The sequence below is a fragment of the Micromys minutus genome (genome assembly GCF_963924665.1).
Source record: "Micromys minutus genome assembly, chromosome: 9".
In the NCBI taxonomy this organism is placed as follows: domain Eukaryota; kingdom Metazoa; phylum Chordata; class Mammalia; order Rodentia; family Muridae; genus Micromys; species Micromys minutus.
The window spans coordinates 66158913-66179046 of NC_137978.1; the positions used below are offsets into that span (position 1 = coordinate 66158913).

The following is a 20134-nucleotide window of genomic DNA, read 5'->3' on the forward strand; positions in this document are numbered from 1 at the left end:
GTGGTCTCTGAGAACAGGGTCATCATCACCTGTGGTCACCAGCTGGTAATTCTGAACACAAATCCTTTTCTTCCTCTTCCAAAACTGTTCACGCAGGTGCACAGGACCAAGAAAGCAAAGCAACACCATTCACAGGGTCAAAACACTGTGACTGAAAAGCTTGCTTTCCAACAACAATCCTGTACATTGCACCTAAAGGGAGATGTGTATGTGTTGGGACAGACTAGGTGTCTTACAACTTGCAACTAGAAATTTCTTTTGAAGGGCCTCCAGCAAAGCTGGTAGTCAGTCTTCCCGGAGGCTGCAGGCCAGGGAGCTGGATAGCCAGGCTCTGTGGCTGTGTCTTTTCTTCCAGAAGGCTGTGTTCTTGGATATCAACTATCATGGGAGTCATGGGTAGTGTGAGGTAGTCCTAATCCTGGTGTAGGCAATGCACAAGCTTCTCGAAGGGCCCATCAGTTCTTGTCTGTGGCCCCAGTTCCTGGTTAGCACACCCTTCACTCCTTTATACCCAGGGTGTCTCTCACATCTTCCTGCTTCCAGCCTCTGGCTCCAGGCCCACTGGGGTCCTGGCTGTACCAGCCTTAGCCTTTGCAGACTTCTAGAACAGTGACCAGCTCTGAGTTGGCATGAGTGATTGTCCTAGTCACACTTCCCTGAAATTTGTAGATGTGCACCTACATCTGGGATTCATGTTTCCCTGTGTGTGTGTGTGTGTGTGTGTGTGAATATGTGTGTGTGTGTGAATGTGTATGTGTGTGTGTGAATATGTGTGTGTGTTCGTGAATATGTGTGTGTGAATATGTGTGTGTGTGTGTGAATATGTGTGTGTGAATGTGTGTGTGTGTGTGAATATGTGTGTGTGTGCATGAATATGTGTGTGTGAATGTGTGTGTGTGTGTGAATATGTGTGTGTGTGTGTGTGTGAATATGTGTGTGTGTGTGTGTGTGTGTGTGAATATGTGTGTGTGAATGTGTGTGTGTGTGTGTATGTGCAGTATGGTTATGCATGAAGGAGTCCTGTGGACGCTCAGACCCAGACTTAGGAAGGATCAGAGCATGTCTGGAATTCATTCACTAAGACCCAGTTTCTGAGGCCATTCCCTCTCCTCTCTATCCTGCTGGTTGGCAAACCCATCCACACAGACTCACGGGGTTCAGGAGGCTAGTTCTGTCTCCTTCTCTCATTTATGATGTCCTCAGGACTGGAGAGGACAGACCTGGGGTGGAATATTGGTGACTGCGCTTGGTAGGGGGGCCCTGGGTGGTGCAGGTGCAGGAAGCAGGCCTCAGTGGATTGGCCATCCAGACCCACTTTAGGGTGCTGTCACTCCTAGGTCATCATGCACTGGTTGTATAGCCTCAGAAACAGGACAGAAATAATGGGCGGGGCCATTGGTCACAGGGAAGAAGGCCTACATGCCAGCCCTGATTCCATTACAGTCCTTTGGCTTAAATTACCTCCAAGAAAATCCCCAGGAAGGTCCATGCTGGATCCCACTAGTGGGTGGGCAAAGGTGGTGGAATGCTCACAGATTAGGCCAGAGGATAAGGTGGTAAGAAGGCCAGGACTGCAGCGGAGCTCTGTGGTGGGGGATGGGAACCTGATCCTTCCCTGCTGATGAAGCTCAACTCCAGTAGCAAACGGGCAATTACAGGAGGCCAGGCCTGGCCAAGGAAGGTTTCCTGCCCGCTGCACCTCAGGAGGGTTGGGCCCCAAACCTCATGCACAAGTCTTTCATCTCAGCCAGGTCTCCCCTGCCACCAGAGCCCCTCTTAATCCTCACTTTCTTTAAAAGATGGATTAGGCAAATCTCATCTGGAAAATTAATTAATATATGAATTCAACAAATATTTACCGAGTATAGAACCCTGTTAAGCTCTCTTCTTTTTATAATCCTACGGCACCTCCCTCTCTTCACATTTTTTTTTTTTTTTTTTGGCCGTTTAAGTTTTGGGCTGGTCCACTTCTGTATTTTATAGATTATTTTTTTCAATTGCCAGCTCTAACAACAGGTTTCTGTCAAATGCAACTTTAAGGATGTTGCTTTACCATATACCTGGTTGTGTGGAGCCTCAAACCTTTACGTGATAGAACTTAGAGATTAAAGGCTAAGGGCAGGTCTCTACACAGTGAACCCCAGTGAACTTGGGGACCAAAGTGGACTCAGGGGAGCATCTGGAGCCTGTGGGTTCCCACCACGGACCCTGGGATTATTTTCAATTTTCCTTCTGTGCCTGTCACCGGCAGTAGGCAAGTATGTCCTCGGGGCGCCCCGCCCCCAGCCAAACAAAAGTAAGCTTGCCTGTCGCTTCCCCAAGAAAGGGAGTCCTGGGCTTTTCAGGGCAGTGAATGGGGCCCCTCATTTAGGCAGCATTATACCAGGACCCTCATTTCCCTTCTTCTCTTTACCTCATTCAGGGGGCTTCTGACTTCAACTAATTCGATCATAATCCCACCGGGTCTTCTCAGCCCCCGTTCCGGAGCACATTGTCCAGGCCTAGCAGCCCCCCCACACAGGGGTCCCCCATTCCAATTAGCCAACTGCTGGGCCTGTCCCTTCCCACTCCTTTCCTGTCTGTCCGCCCTTTTTTTTTTTTTTTTTTTTTTTTTAATTTTAACCATTTCCCTTTTGAATTAGACACCCAAGAGCTTTCAAGGGCGAGCATCTCATGCTGTGGGTCGGGCCCTGAATGGTCAGCAGGCACGGACACTGTGTACTTAGGTCAAGCAGGTTGGTATCCTGTTTGAAAGCTCCAGTTTTTAAAGATAACAATAAATCCCCATGTCCCTATGGTTGCCTCGGCCTCACCACAGGCTGCCTGACTTCTGCTAGGTGATTCTACCTGGCCGCAGGAATTGGGGTGTTCCTGTGTCTGACCTTGGATTTCTTTTCCTTCTCCTTTGCTAACTCAGAACCAGAGGAATAAATCTGAGATTCCTTTCTACCTTTATCCTGAAAATCTGTACCCCACAGGTTATTCACAAACCAATCTCCCTCCTGCCTAAATGAGAAGTTTTTGGAACTCCCTAGGGATGAGTTACCCCTGTGTGTCTGCAAGAGACATTTTGTTGTTAAAAACAAAAAAGGTGGGAACTAGATAAAAATCCTAACCCTGGGGGCTGTCTAGGTGGCTCAGTAGTAAACAGTACTTGGCTGCTCTTGCCAAGGACCCGGGTTCCAGTTCCCAGCACCAACATGGTGCTGGTTTATAACCATCCATAACTCCAGGTCCAGAGTATCCAACTCCTCTCTGACCTCTATAGGCACTAAGGCATGTGAAACTTTCATACACATAAAATGAAATAAAATAAATCTAAAAATAGGAATGCTAATATTAAAATAGTGCACTATTTATGATCAGGCATGGTCTCAATGCCCATTTGCTACAGGAGTGAGTTTCTTCCACGCCTGAGACAACTACACACATTCCCAGACTGGACATGCCCACTTGTTTTGTCTGGCTTAGGTGTGACTCTGCACAGGAGCCATTTCTTCCACTTGAGAAAGACTCAGCCCAGATACTTGATCCCTGCAGAATCTGTTACAAGCTGAACTGTGTGCTACCCACTGAATCTGCACACCAAAGCCCCAGTCTCCAGCACCAGGGAATGTTGCCATGTTTTGAGGCAGTCTCTGCCAATGATATGAACTGACTTGGAGTAAGTAGAGTGACCTTTCATCTGTCTGAGGGCATCCTGTTAAGATGGAGCATTAGAAACTGAAGAGGTGGCTCAGCAGTTAAGTGCACTGTCTGGTGCTCTTCCAATGGACACAGGCTTGGTTCACACACACACACACACACACACACACACACACACACACGCAGACATGCACACAAATACACATACTCACAGACACACACAGACACACTCACACACAGAGAGACATAAACATGCACACAAATACACATATTCACACACACACACAGACACACACATACTTACATAGACACATTCACACACACACACGCAGACACAGACATGCACACAGATACAGATACACATACTCACAGACACACACAGACACACAGAGAGACATAAACGTGCACACAAATACACATATTCACACACACACACAGACACACACACATACTTACATAGACACACACACACATGCATGCACACACAAATACAGCAGCTCCCACATATCTGCAACACCATCTCTGGGTAATCAATCCACTGCTTTCTTCTCCTCTTCTAGACCTTGCAGGTACTACATGCATGTAGCACACAGACGCGCACATACAGGAGGATCATGTGAGCACAAAGCTGAGGATTCTGGGTGACAGAGCTACAAGCCATAAAATGCCAAATGACTCCAGAATGCCCCCCAGAAGTCTAGAGAGACATACAATGGACCACCCCCATCCACACCAGAGCACAGACCAGCATTTGTTATAAGACCTTCAGGACCCTAAAACAGGCACCTGCCTCAGCCACACGCATTAAGATCAAGCATTTCCCACTAGGCAGTGAACTGAATTTACCCCAAGGAACAACGATGACTCTGAGAACCCAGACTGGGCAGCAAGACCACAGTTTACCAAGCCAGTCTCAGGTATTAGAGACACACTCCAGGGACGGGCTATCAGGCATTAGCTTTTCCCAAATCTTTCAGGAGGGAAGACACCTCTGTAGCCTCAGCAGGTGCTGCCTTGGAGAGGGAGAAGCTCAAGGGAGTAAAACTTTGGGAGGAGCCAGAATGGAAAGTCACTGCCAATATTATAATTGTATATTTCAGATTCCACCAGAGACATTCTCACATGTCATAAGCACCACAACCCAAAAGCCAGGTGTGCTGGCCCATGCCTTTAATCCCAGCACTCAGGAGGCAGAGGCAGGCAGAACTCTGAGTTCAAGGCCAGCCTTGTCTACAGAACAACTTCCAGGACAGGCAGGGCTACACAGAGACACTAAATATAAAAAAATTGCTCCAAACAATGAGCAAGGTATGGAAATTCAAGCTAGGTCCCAATCTCTAGATAATTTATTTCAATATATCCATTGAACAAGAGACCCAAAGTCTTCTAAGCCAAAGGGCGAGCTACCTATCTCTCCCCATCGAACTGAGCTTCTGGTGTCTCAAAATGAACTTCGGCTTTCAGTGGGAGCTTTAGCTTGGCTGGCAGCATCACTAGCAAGCCCTGGGTTTGGTTTCCTGCATCATGCAAACTGGATATGGTGGTCCGTGAATGCAGCCCGTCCTCTCTCTGTGGGAGGAGGAGGCAGGAGCATCAGGAATGAGTTTGAGGTCAGCCTGGGCTACATGAAGCACTGTACCTTGGAGTCTGGGGAAGCTGGAAGGTCCTTGTGACCTCAGCCTGAAGATAGTAGATGTCCCCTACTTCCAAATGGACAGGGTTGCTTTAGTTGAGTCAGAATCCCATGAGGCGGGATTCCAAGCGTCACTCACTTGGCTGTGGGGAGAAGAGGATGCTCTGGAATTACCTCCAGGCTCTGGAAGCACCAGGAAATCCAATGACACTTGAGCAGACCCAGAGGGATGTGGGATGGACTTTTGCAGCATGCAGGCTTGACTAGATCCTGTACCTTCATCTTCCCATTCCACTCTTCTCCCCAGGCCCTGACTCAGTTGTAGGGTGAGCACTCTGGTTCCCCAGATCCCGGGTCTCAGTTAAAGCAGAGTCTCTGCTGGAAATATGGACTGATCTCTATGCCTCTACAAGGAAGAACTGAAATGTGCTGCTTTGTCTGGGTTGGACTCCTGACTCCCTTCCCCACCCAGATTCTGTGAGCACTGCTGGGCAGCCAGGGAGAGCATTGAAAACAAAACGAAACAAAACAAAACAAAACCATGGGCTCCTGTCTGAGAGCTGTTCTTTCGAGGTGCTATGTGTGGAATTGTCCTTACAGGCTCAAACTGGAGAACAGGACGGCAGAGTAAGTAAGTTCCAGGACTAGTGGACAGAGATCCTTTGACCACAGCTCTGGTCACTTAGTCCTGAACTGTCCCTGGAGTTTATGTCTGGGTAAACCCTATGGATTTGGGGACCTCTCTGAAAGCACAGATCTTTGCCCACCAGGGTTCCATAACCTACTCTATAGGATGCTAATATCTGAAGAGACTAAGAGACTAATTTGCAGCAGGCAGGCCGACTGGAACCTTCTAGAACTGTAAACTTAGAGCAGAAGCTCAAGCAGTCTCCTCTTGTTCCTGGAGGGGACAGGGAAGTCAGAGTTCGCTGGAGCTCTGTTAGCAGGTGCTGGTACTGGGATCATCACACCCAGGATGACCTGTAAGTTCTCTTTCTTTTATACCTATCAGCCCAGCTTACTACTCTGTTCTGTTTCAGTAGTGAAGGAGGGTAGAGGAGGTCTTAGCCACCTCTCCTGGGCACCCCAACCCAGACACCCCAGCCTCTTCAGCACACTTTTGGCTAGGTCCTCAAGCCTGTAGATCTACCTTCAGCTGATGGCTCCAGAGGCCTCTGTTGAAAGCTTGGAACCAGCCAAGCATCCTAATCCCCTGATCCTTCCTCCCCCCCCCCCCCCCCCCGCCCCCTGGCTCTCCCCAGTACTCCGGCGAGTGCAGAGGCTGAAGCAAAGGCTGATAAATTAGTCTAGAGGGAAACAAGGCTCCTTCTACTTGTAAAAGGTCATTTCGACTTTGTTCTGGGTGAGGGTTTATCTTAGCTGCCACAGCGTCAGACAATGCCTGGGGCCTAAATGGCAGAAATCTTAGCTCTGCTCGTGAAATTACTGCGCTGATAAGACAGAATGGACTTCGGAGAGATCTAAATGGGAAAGGAGTGGATGTAGGTATTTTTGAACATGATTGAACAGGGAAGACACAATAGGATGTACAATTAAACTGGGCATTAGCCCAGAAGGGGAAACAGTCTGAGAGGCAGACAAAGGTGGCTCCCGTGGCCCTGCTCAGGGCTGGTAATCCCCATCTCTGCCCTGCACAGGCTGGCTGAGGGGTGCAGCTGGGACAGGAGGTGAGGACACAGGAGCACAGGAGCACATCTGCACTGTTGCCGCTGCGACCACCGGAGGCTGGGGCCTTCAGTGAGTGTGGCTGGCAGTCCCGGAGCAGCGGCAGAGCCGTAGTGCGCAGGTGGTCTCAATCCAGCCTTACAGATGACCGAGAGTCCCGTACAAGGGTCCCCCCTCAAGCCTAGGCTGGTCTAGAGATGTCCTGACACCAAAATGCACGTTAATTCTTGCTTGTTTGTTTATTTTAAGAACGCCTCTTAGGCAGGTCTCTTACTTTTTAATGTAGTAAAGATGACCTTGAACTTCTGGAATAAGAAAATGCTTCTACTTCCTATGGGGCTAGAATTATAGGAAGGTACCACCAAAATGGTCTGTGTGCAGCTAGGGATAGAACCCAGAGCTTGTAAGTGGTAGGTTGGCCTTATCCTCATCAGGAAACTTGGGTCATCCCTCTGCCTAAAGAGACAGCTCTGGGGTGAGTTTTTCCTGGATATGCTGCTGTGTTCATTCAGGACAAACCCAGGGACAAAACTCAATCCTCAGGGCTGAGAAAACCTACTTAGGGTGTCCCATCCAGGCCCAAGCAACTCCCGCCTACCTGCCTGACACCGAGGACAGCACAGGTGCACCATGAACTGCTTGGTGGCCTGTGAGAAACAAGAGTCACTCTGCCTTTGGCTAAAGCCAAAGTGGCTATGACTCATAAAGAACACACTCCTATGCCAGGACACAAGCCCCAGGGAAGCTTTGATAAGCAGGCGGGGCTGTCCTCTGACTGTGGAGGGAGCCCCCCCCCCGGGGCTCACATCCCAACCCAGGCCCAGGGAGACCTTTTATGGCCTGGGCTGCCTGGGCTCTTGTCTGACCCTATGCACAGCAGGCAGGGAGAGTTCACAAGAGACACATGTCAGTTAGCATGGTGGTTTGGGCTCCTTGGGAGACACCCTGGGAGTGCCCTCTTCCTGGCTCATCCTCCTGGGAAACAGTGTAAATGACCAGTAATACAGTTCCTTCGACCTTGGTGCTCTGGTAGCTTTCTGTCTCCAAGGGTCAGCCAAGAGCCGCCCAGGCTAGACCTGTGGTGGTGTACTGGGGTGCGTACTGAGACCCGGTGTTGTACCTGTGTTACTCTCTGCCTGGCACAGGCAGCGCCCACCCCACTGCCACCCCCAAGCCTTCTGTGTCTTATTCCAGCAGCAAAGAGAGGCTCCAAGATTACTGGATAACATGTTGAGTGAGCACACACCAGGGGCCAGGTCCGCTTGTAACAGCTATAGGGGCTGTACAGGAGGGATGTGAGAGGCAAGGCAGAGGTCACTGTCACCGCTAGAGAAGCACTCAAGGTGCCCACTGCTCAGCAGCTGTTGATATGCAAATTCCCGGGACCAAATGCAGGCATCCTAGCCCCTTGGACAGAGACACTGGTGTTCCTGAAGGGCCCTGGATGGGGAGGTTACCAGGCAAATCTCTAAAGTATGCTTCAGAAATGCCAAAACTGTGGGTCAGGGAGGTCCACACACTGCACGCTAAGGGCTGTCATAGTCATCCTTGTTGTCAGGGCCAGAGCCCCACAAGGTCTTGCCCGAATACACCTGTCCCCTGTGACGCTGCCACTTTGCCACGGGCATCCTGGAGGATGCTGTAGAACCGTCATGCTCATTTCAAGATGGCAATGGCTCACCCCGCTGCATGAAGAATTCTGTATCACAGATACCATGAGCATGAAGTGATCCTCTCCCGGCTCGACTTCAGTCCCTAGAGCAGGGGCTGAAGACTTATCTTTACAAGAGAGGAGATCATGGGCTCTGGGACAAAGTGGCTCCTGAGGAGCCAGGACTCAGGGCTGGACTCTTCTCTGGCCCTGCTGAAGTACAATCTGAATCTCACCCCCTACACACACCCCTTCACTCCCTACTCCCACACCCACCCAGCAGAGTAAGACCTACCTGTGGGCTTACATCACTTCCCCACAGGCCACACTCCCCCAGGTTTTCCTCTCTCCCCTCCTGCCTCAGGAGCCAGGGGAGGAGGGCGGTGACTGGGGAGGAAGGAAAGTGGCCAAGCCACCCCTGGTGGGCTTGCTGGGTTTAGCTTCCTTAGACCTCAAGTCTTGGTTTCCTCTCAGCCAAAGGATGACAGCCATGTTTTATTCACAACGCTGCTAGGAGTGAGCATCCTGGGTCGAAGAACCTTATGTGAACTAGAGCAGGTGCCCCATGAGTTCCGTGTTAGGGCTGTTCCTCCACAGGCAGTCCAGGTGACTTTGTGAGCATTCACTAATACACAGCCCTTACTTGTTTTCCCTAAGGAAATAAGGAATGTGAGGGACAGGAGAGACAAAAAGAACTGAGAAGTCCTCAGATCGAGAGCTGAGCCCCAGAACCCACCTTCTCCCCACCTGGCTTCCCCTCCCACTGGAACTGCCCCTCCACCTCAACCCCAAACTTCCACAGGCAGCATTCCGAATCCGGATGGGCGCTGGCTGTCACTGGGGTAGTGTGAGGGAGGCGGATGGCAAAATACCATTTAAGAAGTTGGCATTCGCGGATGTCTCTCAAATATGAAAAGAAAACATTTATTTCCCCTTTTTTCTCCTGTGAATCAGAGCACTCTATTTAAAGAAAGTGCCCTCTGCCGGGTTGTGGCTGAGTTATTACCCCTTAAGGAAGTGAGGGAGAGCCACCGGGGAGGTATTCTTAGTCATTCTCTCTCCTTGTGTCTAAAATTCCTTATATACCCGGATTCAGAGCTGGGCCGAAGATAGTACAGGATTCCATGGCATTCCTGGCCTGAAAACGCGGGGCCGCTGTCAGTGCGCTCGAGAGACGCAGGGAAGGTTGCCAACTGGGTCCCACAGTGGTCCTTGAGTGATGGCCATATGTGGCTTTCTCCCTAGAGTTTGAGGGAGTCTAGAGCTCAGCTCTTCCTGAGTGAGCCATGGTGGGCTGAGACTGGGAAGGGGCCCCTAAGGCATCATGGCGTAGTCTGGGTGCTCTCTCTCCTTGGTTAGGATTTGACCAGTGGTGCCTTCAGTAGTTCTGGCTGCTTCATCTGCCTCCCCAACCCTGTCGCTGGGAAGAAAGGCCCATGGCATGTCTTAGTCTCATTACTCTCTCCAGCCACCAGACGGAGAACAGCTACCCAGTGTGGAGGGTTAGGCAGGGGGCAAAACAACGCAAAATTCTGCGGCCAGAGAGGCCAAGTAGACTCAGAAGATGACTTTGGCTTTTTGATCAGACAGGGGCCACCATTTAAAAAGCCCCAGAGGAGAGATGCCCAACCTGTGGATCGCGACCCCTTTAGGGATTGAATAACCCCTTCACAGAGGTCACGTATCAAACGTACTGCCTGTTAGATATTTGCCTCAAAATTCATACCAGCGGCAAGGTTATAGTTATGAAAAGGCACTGAAAATAACTTTATGGATGGAGGTCACCACAACATGAGGAATTGTATTAGGGAGTCCCCAAAACTGCCTGTTCCCAGAAGCAGCATTGCCCGTGGAGCGATTCGGCACTATCCACTGTCCACCCTCAGAGATCCTCACGGCCTCTATGACAGGTGCATAGAACACACCCTGCCACAGACATTCTCACGCTGGGCCTCCTGGTGGGACTTGACCCATGAGAAGGGACTTTCCCTCTTCTTTCCTGGGTCAGTTGTTCTGGACCTTGATTGGGGATTGTAATCTCCAGGTGCTGTCACAAGCTCCGTCGCCAGATGACAACGAGGACTCTGGGTCTTATCCCCAGATGTTCCTGGCAAACAGAGACAGCCAGCTCCTACCTGGAGTGAGCCTGGGTCCCTGTGTTGCTGGCTGTGATCAGGTGATACCAGAAGACAGTCAGGTGAGAGTCATGAGCCTGCACTGTAGTTCTAAGGCCAAGATACCTAAGAGGAACTCCAAGGGGCATCCCTGACCCTCAGAGGCTGATGTGTTGACTTACTGCCTCCATATCTTTTCTTGCAAACTCAAGTTGGAGTTGTTGGGTATGCTCACTCTTGGGAGAGCTGCACATACACATCGTCTGTGCCCACCTGGTATCTTCTGCCATCCCAGACCCTGGTGGGACTGAGAGGTTGAAGGACTTGCAGCTACGGACAGTTCCAGACACCAGCCTGCTGACCAGGTGGCCCGGGAAGGATATCCCAACCTTGCTTTGGAGCAGGCAGCTTGGTGATAGGCCAAGAATGGCAAAGCTGTATGGGGGGTGTGTCTGCTCATCCCCTGTGTAATAAGAAGAAGCCTGGCGCTCAGGAGGGAATCACGTGAGTGAGGCTCTCGCTGGACAGGGTATTACACCCTTCCAGGGTTGCTTGGTAAGGATGTGGTGACTCAGACAAGGCCAGTGAGTCTGTAAGCTGCCTCTGCCCAAGCAGAGCACCTCCACTGTCTGGCCTGTCTGCCCTAAACGGTGTTGTGCACATGAATCACTACAGATCCTGCACATGGTGACTCAGTGGATCTCTTTGTCCAGAAGGCCTTGGGGTAGCACCGCACTCATGGGCTGCTCTGGGACAGTCAGGGGCTTCACACATGGGCCTTTAAACTCCATTTCTCCTGCACCCATTGTGGAATCAGAAAGAGCAAATTCCCAGGAGCTCAGATGATTCTGTCATTAGAGGGAGCTCACTGCTTCCAGGGCGGTGACAGCAAGACAAACCTCCTCTTGGGACTCAAGAAGGACATGTCTCATGTGGATTCTTTCACCAAGATATACCCTTAAAGGAATACAACCCTTATCCACACATCCAACCCACAACTCCTTTGCTTAATTGCTTCACAACGTGCAAGCCAAGCACCAAGTGGCTGCCGAACTTGTGCCTGGTGCAAGGGTGTTTCCTAGGCTTCCCTCTATCTCCAAGGTCCATATTGATCCATTATCTGAAGGGGTCTTTGTAGGATTTGAACTCAGAACCCTGCTCAGAGCCCACAGTGAGACCCTTTCCAATAGCACCCCAACTCAATACCCTGAGCTTAGTCTCTCAAAGCAGCCAAGGCCAGGCAGGGCACAGATGCAGGGCACAGATACAAGTGACTCCTGTGCTGGGTGGCCAGAGCTCGAAGCCAGGACTTTAACGTGAAGCAGGAAGTAGCAGGTACTCCCTGAAGTACAGCCAGGCTAAGAGGAAGATCCCCCTGAAGTACAGCTATGCTGTGAGAGAGATTGTTTCGTCTGTGGGCAAGTCCAAGGAGGAAAAAGAGCTTCATGGGAGGATGTGTGAAGGCTGAAGGAGAGAGGACAAAGGTCTTGTAGCCTCACACCTGTGCTCAGTGTTTGGAGAAGCTCATTCTTGGTATAGCCATTTAGTGCTAAGTCACAGTGGCTTTGACAGACTCTTATGAGACCTTCATCCTGGGTGGGGGTTGTGATTGGGGGACTAGAGGCGAAGGCTACGCTGTGTGAAGCCATGCCAATCAGATTGCCCTTCAACACTGCCCAAACCACCATTTTGCACCCCACCCCCCAACCTTATACTGCTTGTTCTTTAAGCTCAGGAAAAGAAAGGCCAAGAGTCCCTGCAGTGTGCAAGAATGCTAACACGTATTTACACATGCGCACACTCACTTCCTCCAATAGAGCTATCCACTGCTGGTGTTTGGAGTGATAAGGTCACATTAAATGTACAGATATTTCTCAGAATCTCAGCAAGTGGCTTCCACCCACAGTGTCTTCCAGCCCTGACCTCTCTGGTCATTAGGGGAATGGAAACAGGGGGTTGGGGGGGCTGAAAGTGACCAGAAAATTTTGACACTCCCACAGAGGGAGGAACGGGGCAGGCTGAGGTCTCCAGACTCTCTCCCTTATTTCCCCAGAGGATCGGTTACCTTGGCCTGTTTGTTGATTGAACAAATGAATGCATGCGTTAAAATTCAAACCCTCACTCCAGGGACTAAGGCAGCCACTTGAGTAAATTCTTCAGATGATCGAAACTCCATCAGTTCACATTAACGCCTCTTAAACACCAGGAGACACATTCGTTCAGCAGATGATGTTTTTGTGTCAATCACAGGCTCAACACAATCTCAGAGAAAGACTTTCCGGCGACATCTTCGAGGAGAACCTAGTCTAACTCCGGAGGAAGACTATGGTCAACAAGCCTGTCTCTACTTCCTCCCTGAGTACCCAGCCTTAAGTGCCTTACCCAAGCGTGGCTCAGGCACACACAGCTGCAGATTCTGCCCTGGGCAGGTGGCCATGGAGCAGCCCATCTATAGCCCCATCCCTCTGGGCTGTCACGGCAGCCATCTCTTAATTAGCAAAATAAATAGCACCGTGATAAATGTCATAATTTACTCAACAAATGATCAAAATCATTGCTTCTGCAGACCCCAGGGCAATAAAATGCAATCACGGGGTGATTTATTCCCACCGGAGGGCGAGTGCAAGCTTCGTGTCAGTTAGCAGGGCATGACATGGGGGGATGGTGGCCAGATGGAGGAGCTTGGGAATTGGGATGTCCTTCTGTGAGAACACCTCCTTGAGGGACAGAGTCCACAGGGATGTCCAGACACTGAAACCATGCCCCCCCCCCACACACAACCTCAAACAGACCCTTCAGCCAGGCCCACTACCATCAGACACTTTTTTTTCCCCAAACTGACTGTGAGTCACAGTCCGATGGTCCCAAAGCACTCAGGGAAGGGGGCTTTCAAGACAGTGAAGGTCACCCACCAATACACACATGAGCAAGAAGGAGAGGGAAAAGAATCTCTGGGGCTAGTTTTAGACAGAGGGATGGGCTTCGGAGTCGCAGGTGAACATCCAGAGAGGCAGGCTCGGCTGCTGCAGTCCTAGCTCTGCTCCATCAAAGGAGTGCCCCCCAGGACAGCGACAGAAAACCCCTTATATGTCACTGTCTGGTTCATGTGTTGTGTAGCTGTCCTAGTCTGACACACATATAGAGAGCTTTTTACTCCACGGTCCCCTCATGCCGGCCATGCCTCAGTAACCTGACTTTTCATTCTGTCTTCCGAAACAAGAACTTTCCTTTCAGAAAGGAAGTAAAGTTATGGCCGTAGCACCCCAGGTGACACTACAGATGACAGCTCTGACCCTTGACCTCCATTGGCCACTTCAGGGTTATTCCTCCCTCTGAAGGCCCCTCTGAGGGACCAGAGCTCCGGGATGCAGCCTGGCCTCAGACTGGTACAACCCACTCCTGGACCAATCCTGGGGAAGCCGATCAGAACGGACCCTCCTTGACTTTTCATCTGTCATCTCTGCTCAAATGTCACCGCTTGCTCTCTTGTAGCAAATGAGACCCACGCCAATGGTCTCGAAATTCAATTACTCCGACCCACAGAACTTAATTATGGGGGCGAGGCTGAAATACGTATGTAATCCGGGGCCATTCTGAGATTACACCCGGGCTCGGCTCAGACCGCCCGGAGCCCGACTGAGGCTCCCAGCCTTCAACATGCTTGCATGTTAATACTTTCTGGTATTTGCAGATGCCCCTCTTTCTGCACTCACTGAGGTAACAGGGTGGCTGGAGGGTCAGTCACCTGGTTTAAGTGGCTGGGGTGGTTAATAAAAGGCCCCCTTCCCTGGACTATGGAGAGATCTGGGCCCTGGGTTCTGTTTTTTTCCCCCTTGTCCTGAACCATGATCAGGAGATAAAGTACATGGGCTAAACTTAGGAAAAGCTAGGAGGGCCACCGGAACTTGCTGACTTTGCTGAGCTACCTTCGTACCTTGAGGGAGACAAAGAAACAGTGTAAGGGCTGTGAAAAAAAAAGTATAGTTCTCACATGGGAAAATTATACTAGAGCCAGAAGGAGAGGCGGCGTCTCAGTACTGTCCCCGAGCCCAGAGGCCTCAGCCTGTAGAACTCAGCAGAACCCACTGCTGACTTCATCCTGAACCCAGAACTGAGAGCTCCCACCTGCCTCCCCAGGAGCTCCTTTCTCCCTGCACTGTAGCGGCTTCCACTCAGGTTCCCCCGGCGGCTCCAATAATTCAATCCCAAGAACACAACTCACTGCTCAGCCAGAGGCCAAGGAAGGACACACTGCCCAGGAAGGGGTCACAGAAACAGGTGATGAGATTGATCAGGTGAGCCTAGAATTCTGTTTCATAGCATTGGCCTGGGGGTGGCTATCGCTAAGGACCCTCTTGAAAGGCAGAGGTCAGGTCACCACCATGGGACAAAGCTCTCTGCAAAAACAGTGAAATACACACACACACACACACACACACACACACACATGCATGCACACACATGTGCCAGCACACATACCACACTCACACCATACACACATGCACACACATGTACACCATACATACACATGCATGCACTCACACATGTACACACATGCACACACGTGTGAGCACACATACCACATACATACATACATCACACACATGCACACACTCCCCTACCCCCTACCTCTCACTCTCAAGCACCTTACAGAGAGAGTAAACACTACTGTAAAAGTCAACAGGCCCTGAGGAGTGATAGCGACAGCCTGTACCAGGCCTGGCTCCAGGGAACCACCATGATACAGGCACTTCTCTAAAAACCGAAATCAAACAGAAACCTGTATCAGCCACAGAGCAGACAAGAACAAAGTCACCTCAAGGTCATCCAAAGAACTACCTGTTACCCGTTTGTTTATTCTCCAAGCATCTGAAAGCTTAGCCTGCTGATTAAATAGTGAAGATCTTTAAGTGCCTTAAACAAATAGCCTCCAACTGTCTCTCCTTGAGGCAGCAGGGAGTGGGGGAGTGGCTGCCATATTCAACTGAGCCCAGTATGTCCAGATGTCATGCTGTTTAAAAACACTCCTCAGGCCACACTATGGGTCCACTAGAAGGATGGGATTCTAGACTCCCCCTCTCCTGCCTTACCTGGTTCGGTTCCCTGCCAGTCAGGTGTGACAATCTCAACCATGGTCCCCACACCAAGGTCCCCACAACCTGTATCTGTTACTTCTGATGGTTGGAGACATGACAAGTCAACTTCAAAGCTATAGACCCCACCATGCTGACGCCCAACTCACCGTGTCTTTATCCATTTGGTGCGCCCAGCACCTCACCTGGACTTTTCAAAGCCTCTGAAGAGCAAGTAAGGATGGCTCATGCTCTGATCAGAAAGAAGCCCAGTGCCCTTGATGGTGAACCCAACAAGACCCTGTGATACCAGAGAGCTTACTCCACTTACTCTTTTGAAACACTCGGAGGTCCAGGCCTCAGGTTTGCAGGACGTGTGAACAGCATATAGATGTGATCTAGATACCATAAGCAGATGCATCAACTCCCTTAAATCACCATGGATCTCCACACTACCCCTACCCCCATACACACACACACACACACACACACACACACACACACACACACAGCTTTACACGTGACAGGACCAAGGGAAATCCTTGGTGGAGCATCCAGAGTTTCTCAGGGTCTGCAAGAGAGCACTACACACAGGAGAACATTTCATCAGAGGCTCTGGGCAGTTGTGGAGTCAGGCTGCAAAAGCCTGGAGGCTGTAAAACAGCCAGGGAGAAAACGCCAGGCCTTAAGCCGTTCATCCTCAATCTACAAAGAAAACCTACAAACCTGCTTTAAAACTTCCACAAGGTTGTCAAGAGGCAGGGAGAGGCAGAAAGACCAAAGGTGGACCCTTGTTCCACCTGACGCCCACCCCAGCCCCACTGCTAGGGGAAGACTGCTGCAGGCTAGGAGGCTCTCTCCCTCCCCTGGACCATTTGCCCTTCCTGGCACTGACCTCCGTGCAGCCACTCATGGAAGTTGTGAAACACCAGAAGGAATCTGGGTTCGCATTCCTGTTTTCCACCCAGGCAGGCTCCCTGCCAAAACTACCACTGGAGACCAGCCCTGTGAGCCGCAGGAAGGTCAGGGCCTACAGGAAAACGTGGTTTTTGTGGCACTCTAAGTTCCCACGAGGCCACCTTGACAAGCCCCCTCAAAGCAGGGGTCAGTGTGCCTCACAACCTGAGTGGACACTTCCAAAAGTTTCTGATTCAAAGCTCATACTCCCTCACCGAACGAACACACAAATCCTCTTCAACCCCTGATAAAGTTTAATTCGCATGAACCCCCACCCCTCCCCCAAGGTCCGTGGAGAAAATGATAAGGAAGTTTAAAATTGTAGGCAAAGCTTATGCTCATAGATCTGAGGATGAGGCGCCCACTATGGTCCATTAGGAGCCTTGTCTAACTGTGATAGGGTTTACAGGAGGGGGGGTGCTTTGTGGCCACCAGGCCTGCTTTGCAAGTCACCCCCAGCCTGATGGAGTCTTCTCAGCTGCTTCTTTTAGGCCATTTGACTGTCCTGCCGTGAGGCTGGGTTAGCACCTCCATCCAGTCGGAGGGACAAGATGTTTTAAAACATGAGCTCATAAAAGAGACACGCTTCCGGGAAGAGAGTGCCGCAGCCGTCGGGGCTGATGGGCATCCGAGGGGACTGCAATGTTTTCTGAGTCACGTCATGCAAGCTGCTGCATAAAATAACCCTGGGAAATGTGACATTCGAACACTCTCTCCAACAGACCGAGCCTCCTGCCTGGGGCAGTGGCTGCACCGGCTTTATAAATAGATTGAACACAAGATAAATGGCCACGATCAATCATGCTCAGACTGGGCACACTCACCTCCCATCCAAAGTCGGCCTCCTTCAGTGCGGCCCGGGGCGCCACCATGTAGGGGCCAAACCTCTCCCCGATTTCCATCTTCCGCTTGGCCCAGATCCCCAGGCCAGCTCCTGGTATGGAGGACTCTCTCAGCTCGAAGTCTGGTGGGATTGGAATGTCTTCAGGAATGTAGACAGGAGCCTCATAGGGCGAGCCCTCCTTGGGAGTGAAGTCCTCGCTGGTGGGGAAGGGGGACGGTGGCCCCATAGGAATGGGGGACAGGATTCCGTCCTCAGTCTCCTCCTCAGCACTCTGGCCGGCCAGCAGGTCCGGGTCGGGTTCATACATATTATTTACAATGTCACCGTCACCTAAAGAGATAAGGTAGCATCAGCTTCTGCAGTAGAGACTCCCTAGGGATGTGGCCCTTGTGGAACCAAAGGGCACCAGAGGCCCAGCAGACTTCCAGCTGCTGCCCCTTGCCTAGCAGATGCCACCTCTGCAGCACCTTAAACGTTGCAGCAGGCATACAGAGCCAGAGGCTCCCCGGGGAGGAGATCCCACCAGGCTTCTCGAGGGACCAACACGCTACAGGCAGCAGAGCCCTCATTCACTCACTGTTTCCAAATGCATTAGAGGTGGAAGCTTCATCGGCAGCCACCTGAGGATATGCTGCCCAGTTCTGCTGTGGAGAAGCTGAGGCAGAGGAGTCAAGGCTGTTGTGGGGATCCTGAAATACTTGCTGTGAGATCATTCCACTGCTTGTCTGTAGCCTCGGAGGTTGGTGAGCCGGGATGTTTTTTGAGAAAATACAGAATTTGGGTTCACGTGAGATTTGCTCAAAATGTCTACCTCCGCACAAGGCTACTCCAGACACTACACTGGACTGGCCAGATCCTGTACAGGATATCTGTACATTCCTGTGACCTCAAGGCAGCTCAGGAATAGCTGAGGGCATTGGTGAGGTGCTTGAGCTGCAGGTCATAGGACTGAGCAAAAGGAGGGGCCCCCAGCTTATCTGTGGAGGTGGACTCTTCTCTAGGGGCCGTCATAGCCAAAGGCTGATGTCAAGATGAATGTAACAGAGGCACCTTGGCACAGGAAGGCTATGATGGCATTGAACAGGAGAGGTCTAAGAGGACAAGGGAGAGATCAGACAGAAAGGGAAACAGGAGTTCCTGGCATCTACCCCACGGCACCGCAGAGTAAAACCAGCAAGGACTCGACGGAGCCAGGCCAGACTGGCCCAAGGCCCCAGCGATAAGAGTATGCAAATGACCAGAGTGTGTTCTGTCCACACCAGGATCTACCCACCAGGAGCATGAAGTGCACCTCGTTGCAATGGGGACAGACCTGAGAAGCATACAAAGTGCCTGGAATGTTTGGGGCCTTGTCCTATAGCTATTCTGAAGTTCGCGGCACATTACTACGAGCCGTCCTGGTGTGCTCAGGGACACCTGCATTCGTTTTTCCTTTCTAGATGGGATTTGTCCCCACCAACCAGTGTCTTCCCTTCCCCTGCCCCTCCCCAGTGGTGGTGTCATGCCGGACTTGACCATTCTCCGATGCTTATGCCATGGATACATTGTAAACATCACACCATAAGTAGCCTGTAAATCCGGACTCATCCCCCAATATAAAAATCACACTATTCCCATAAAGGCTCATCCATTTTCCTAGTATGCTCAGATATAGAAACACCACCGTGTCTTGTCAGTACAAATGATCATGATTCGTTCGTTAAAACTTTAAATGTATATTATGTACAATGGAAGGCAAACACCACGCTTCTTCAAAGCATTTGAAAAGAGGCAAATCTGTAAAGGTTGTGAGGGGCTGGGGAGTAGTGGCTAATAAAGGCCATTCTCCCGTGGGTGGGGAGAACGTCCCAGAATTAGACAGAGGTAGAGGTTGGTTGCCCAACGAAGGAAAGTGTGCTAAGAGCCACCAAACTGCATGCATTAAAATGGACTCTTTCTGAACTGTGAACTTGACCTCAGTCAGTGTGGAAAGTGGGGGGAGAGGGGTCACAGAATGGCTCCTTGCTCAGCACACTGACCCCTGATCCAGATCTCCCAGGTCAGTTCCATTCTGCCACTGGTCTGTTGACCTGTGGAAGTCACCCAGGAGCCATGTCTCATGGCTAGTGAAACAGAAGCCTCCAGGGAGACAAGAACTTTTCAAGTATGAGGAAAAAAAAATAAAAAAAGAAAGAAAAGAAGAAAAGATTTCAGATTCCCCACGTTGGCTGCAAACAAACCGGCTGGAGAAGTAACAAAATGTCTTCTTTCAAAAGAAGCTGAAGTCTCGGGGGGAAAATCATGCCGATAACACTTATTTAATTTAGCGGCATTCACAGAAGTAATGACTATGTTTTAAGTGGGCAACGGTTCCTTTTTAATTGGCTGGTGGGATCCTTTCAGGGACTCAGCAACGTGAAGGCAGCACAGCTCCCTCTGCCCAAAGCCTGGTGTTGTTTAGGTTTGAAAGAACACCCCCGTAAACCTTCCCGTGGCCTGTGTGAGGCAGAAAGGTAAATTAGAGGGGGGGGGTAATTAACAAGCCACCTTATT

At 50.7% G+C, this 20134-nt stretch overlaps 1 protein-coding gene across 6 annotated transcripts in view; it reads right to left on the reverse strand.

Annotated features, from left to right (window-relative positions):
- The window catches only part of PRDM16 (PR/SET domain 16), a gene marked incomplete at its 3' end in the record, with an annotated part of 304481 nt that overhangs the window by 182449 nt on the left and 101898 nt on the right, over positions 1–20134 (reverse strand). For all 6 annotated transcript variants that reach the window (XM_080921061.1, XM_080921063.1, XM_080921062.1 and 3 more), the window contains exon 2: positions 17583–17932. In XM_080921061.1, coding sequence (XP_080777187.1) covers positions 17583–17932 — 350 coding nt within the window. The remainder of the gene's footprint in view (positions 1–17582; positions 17933–20134) is intronic.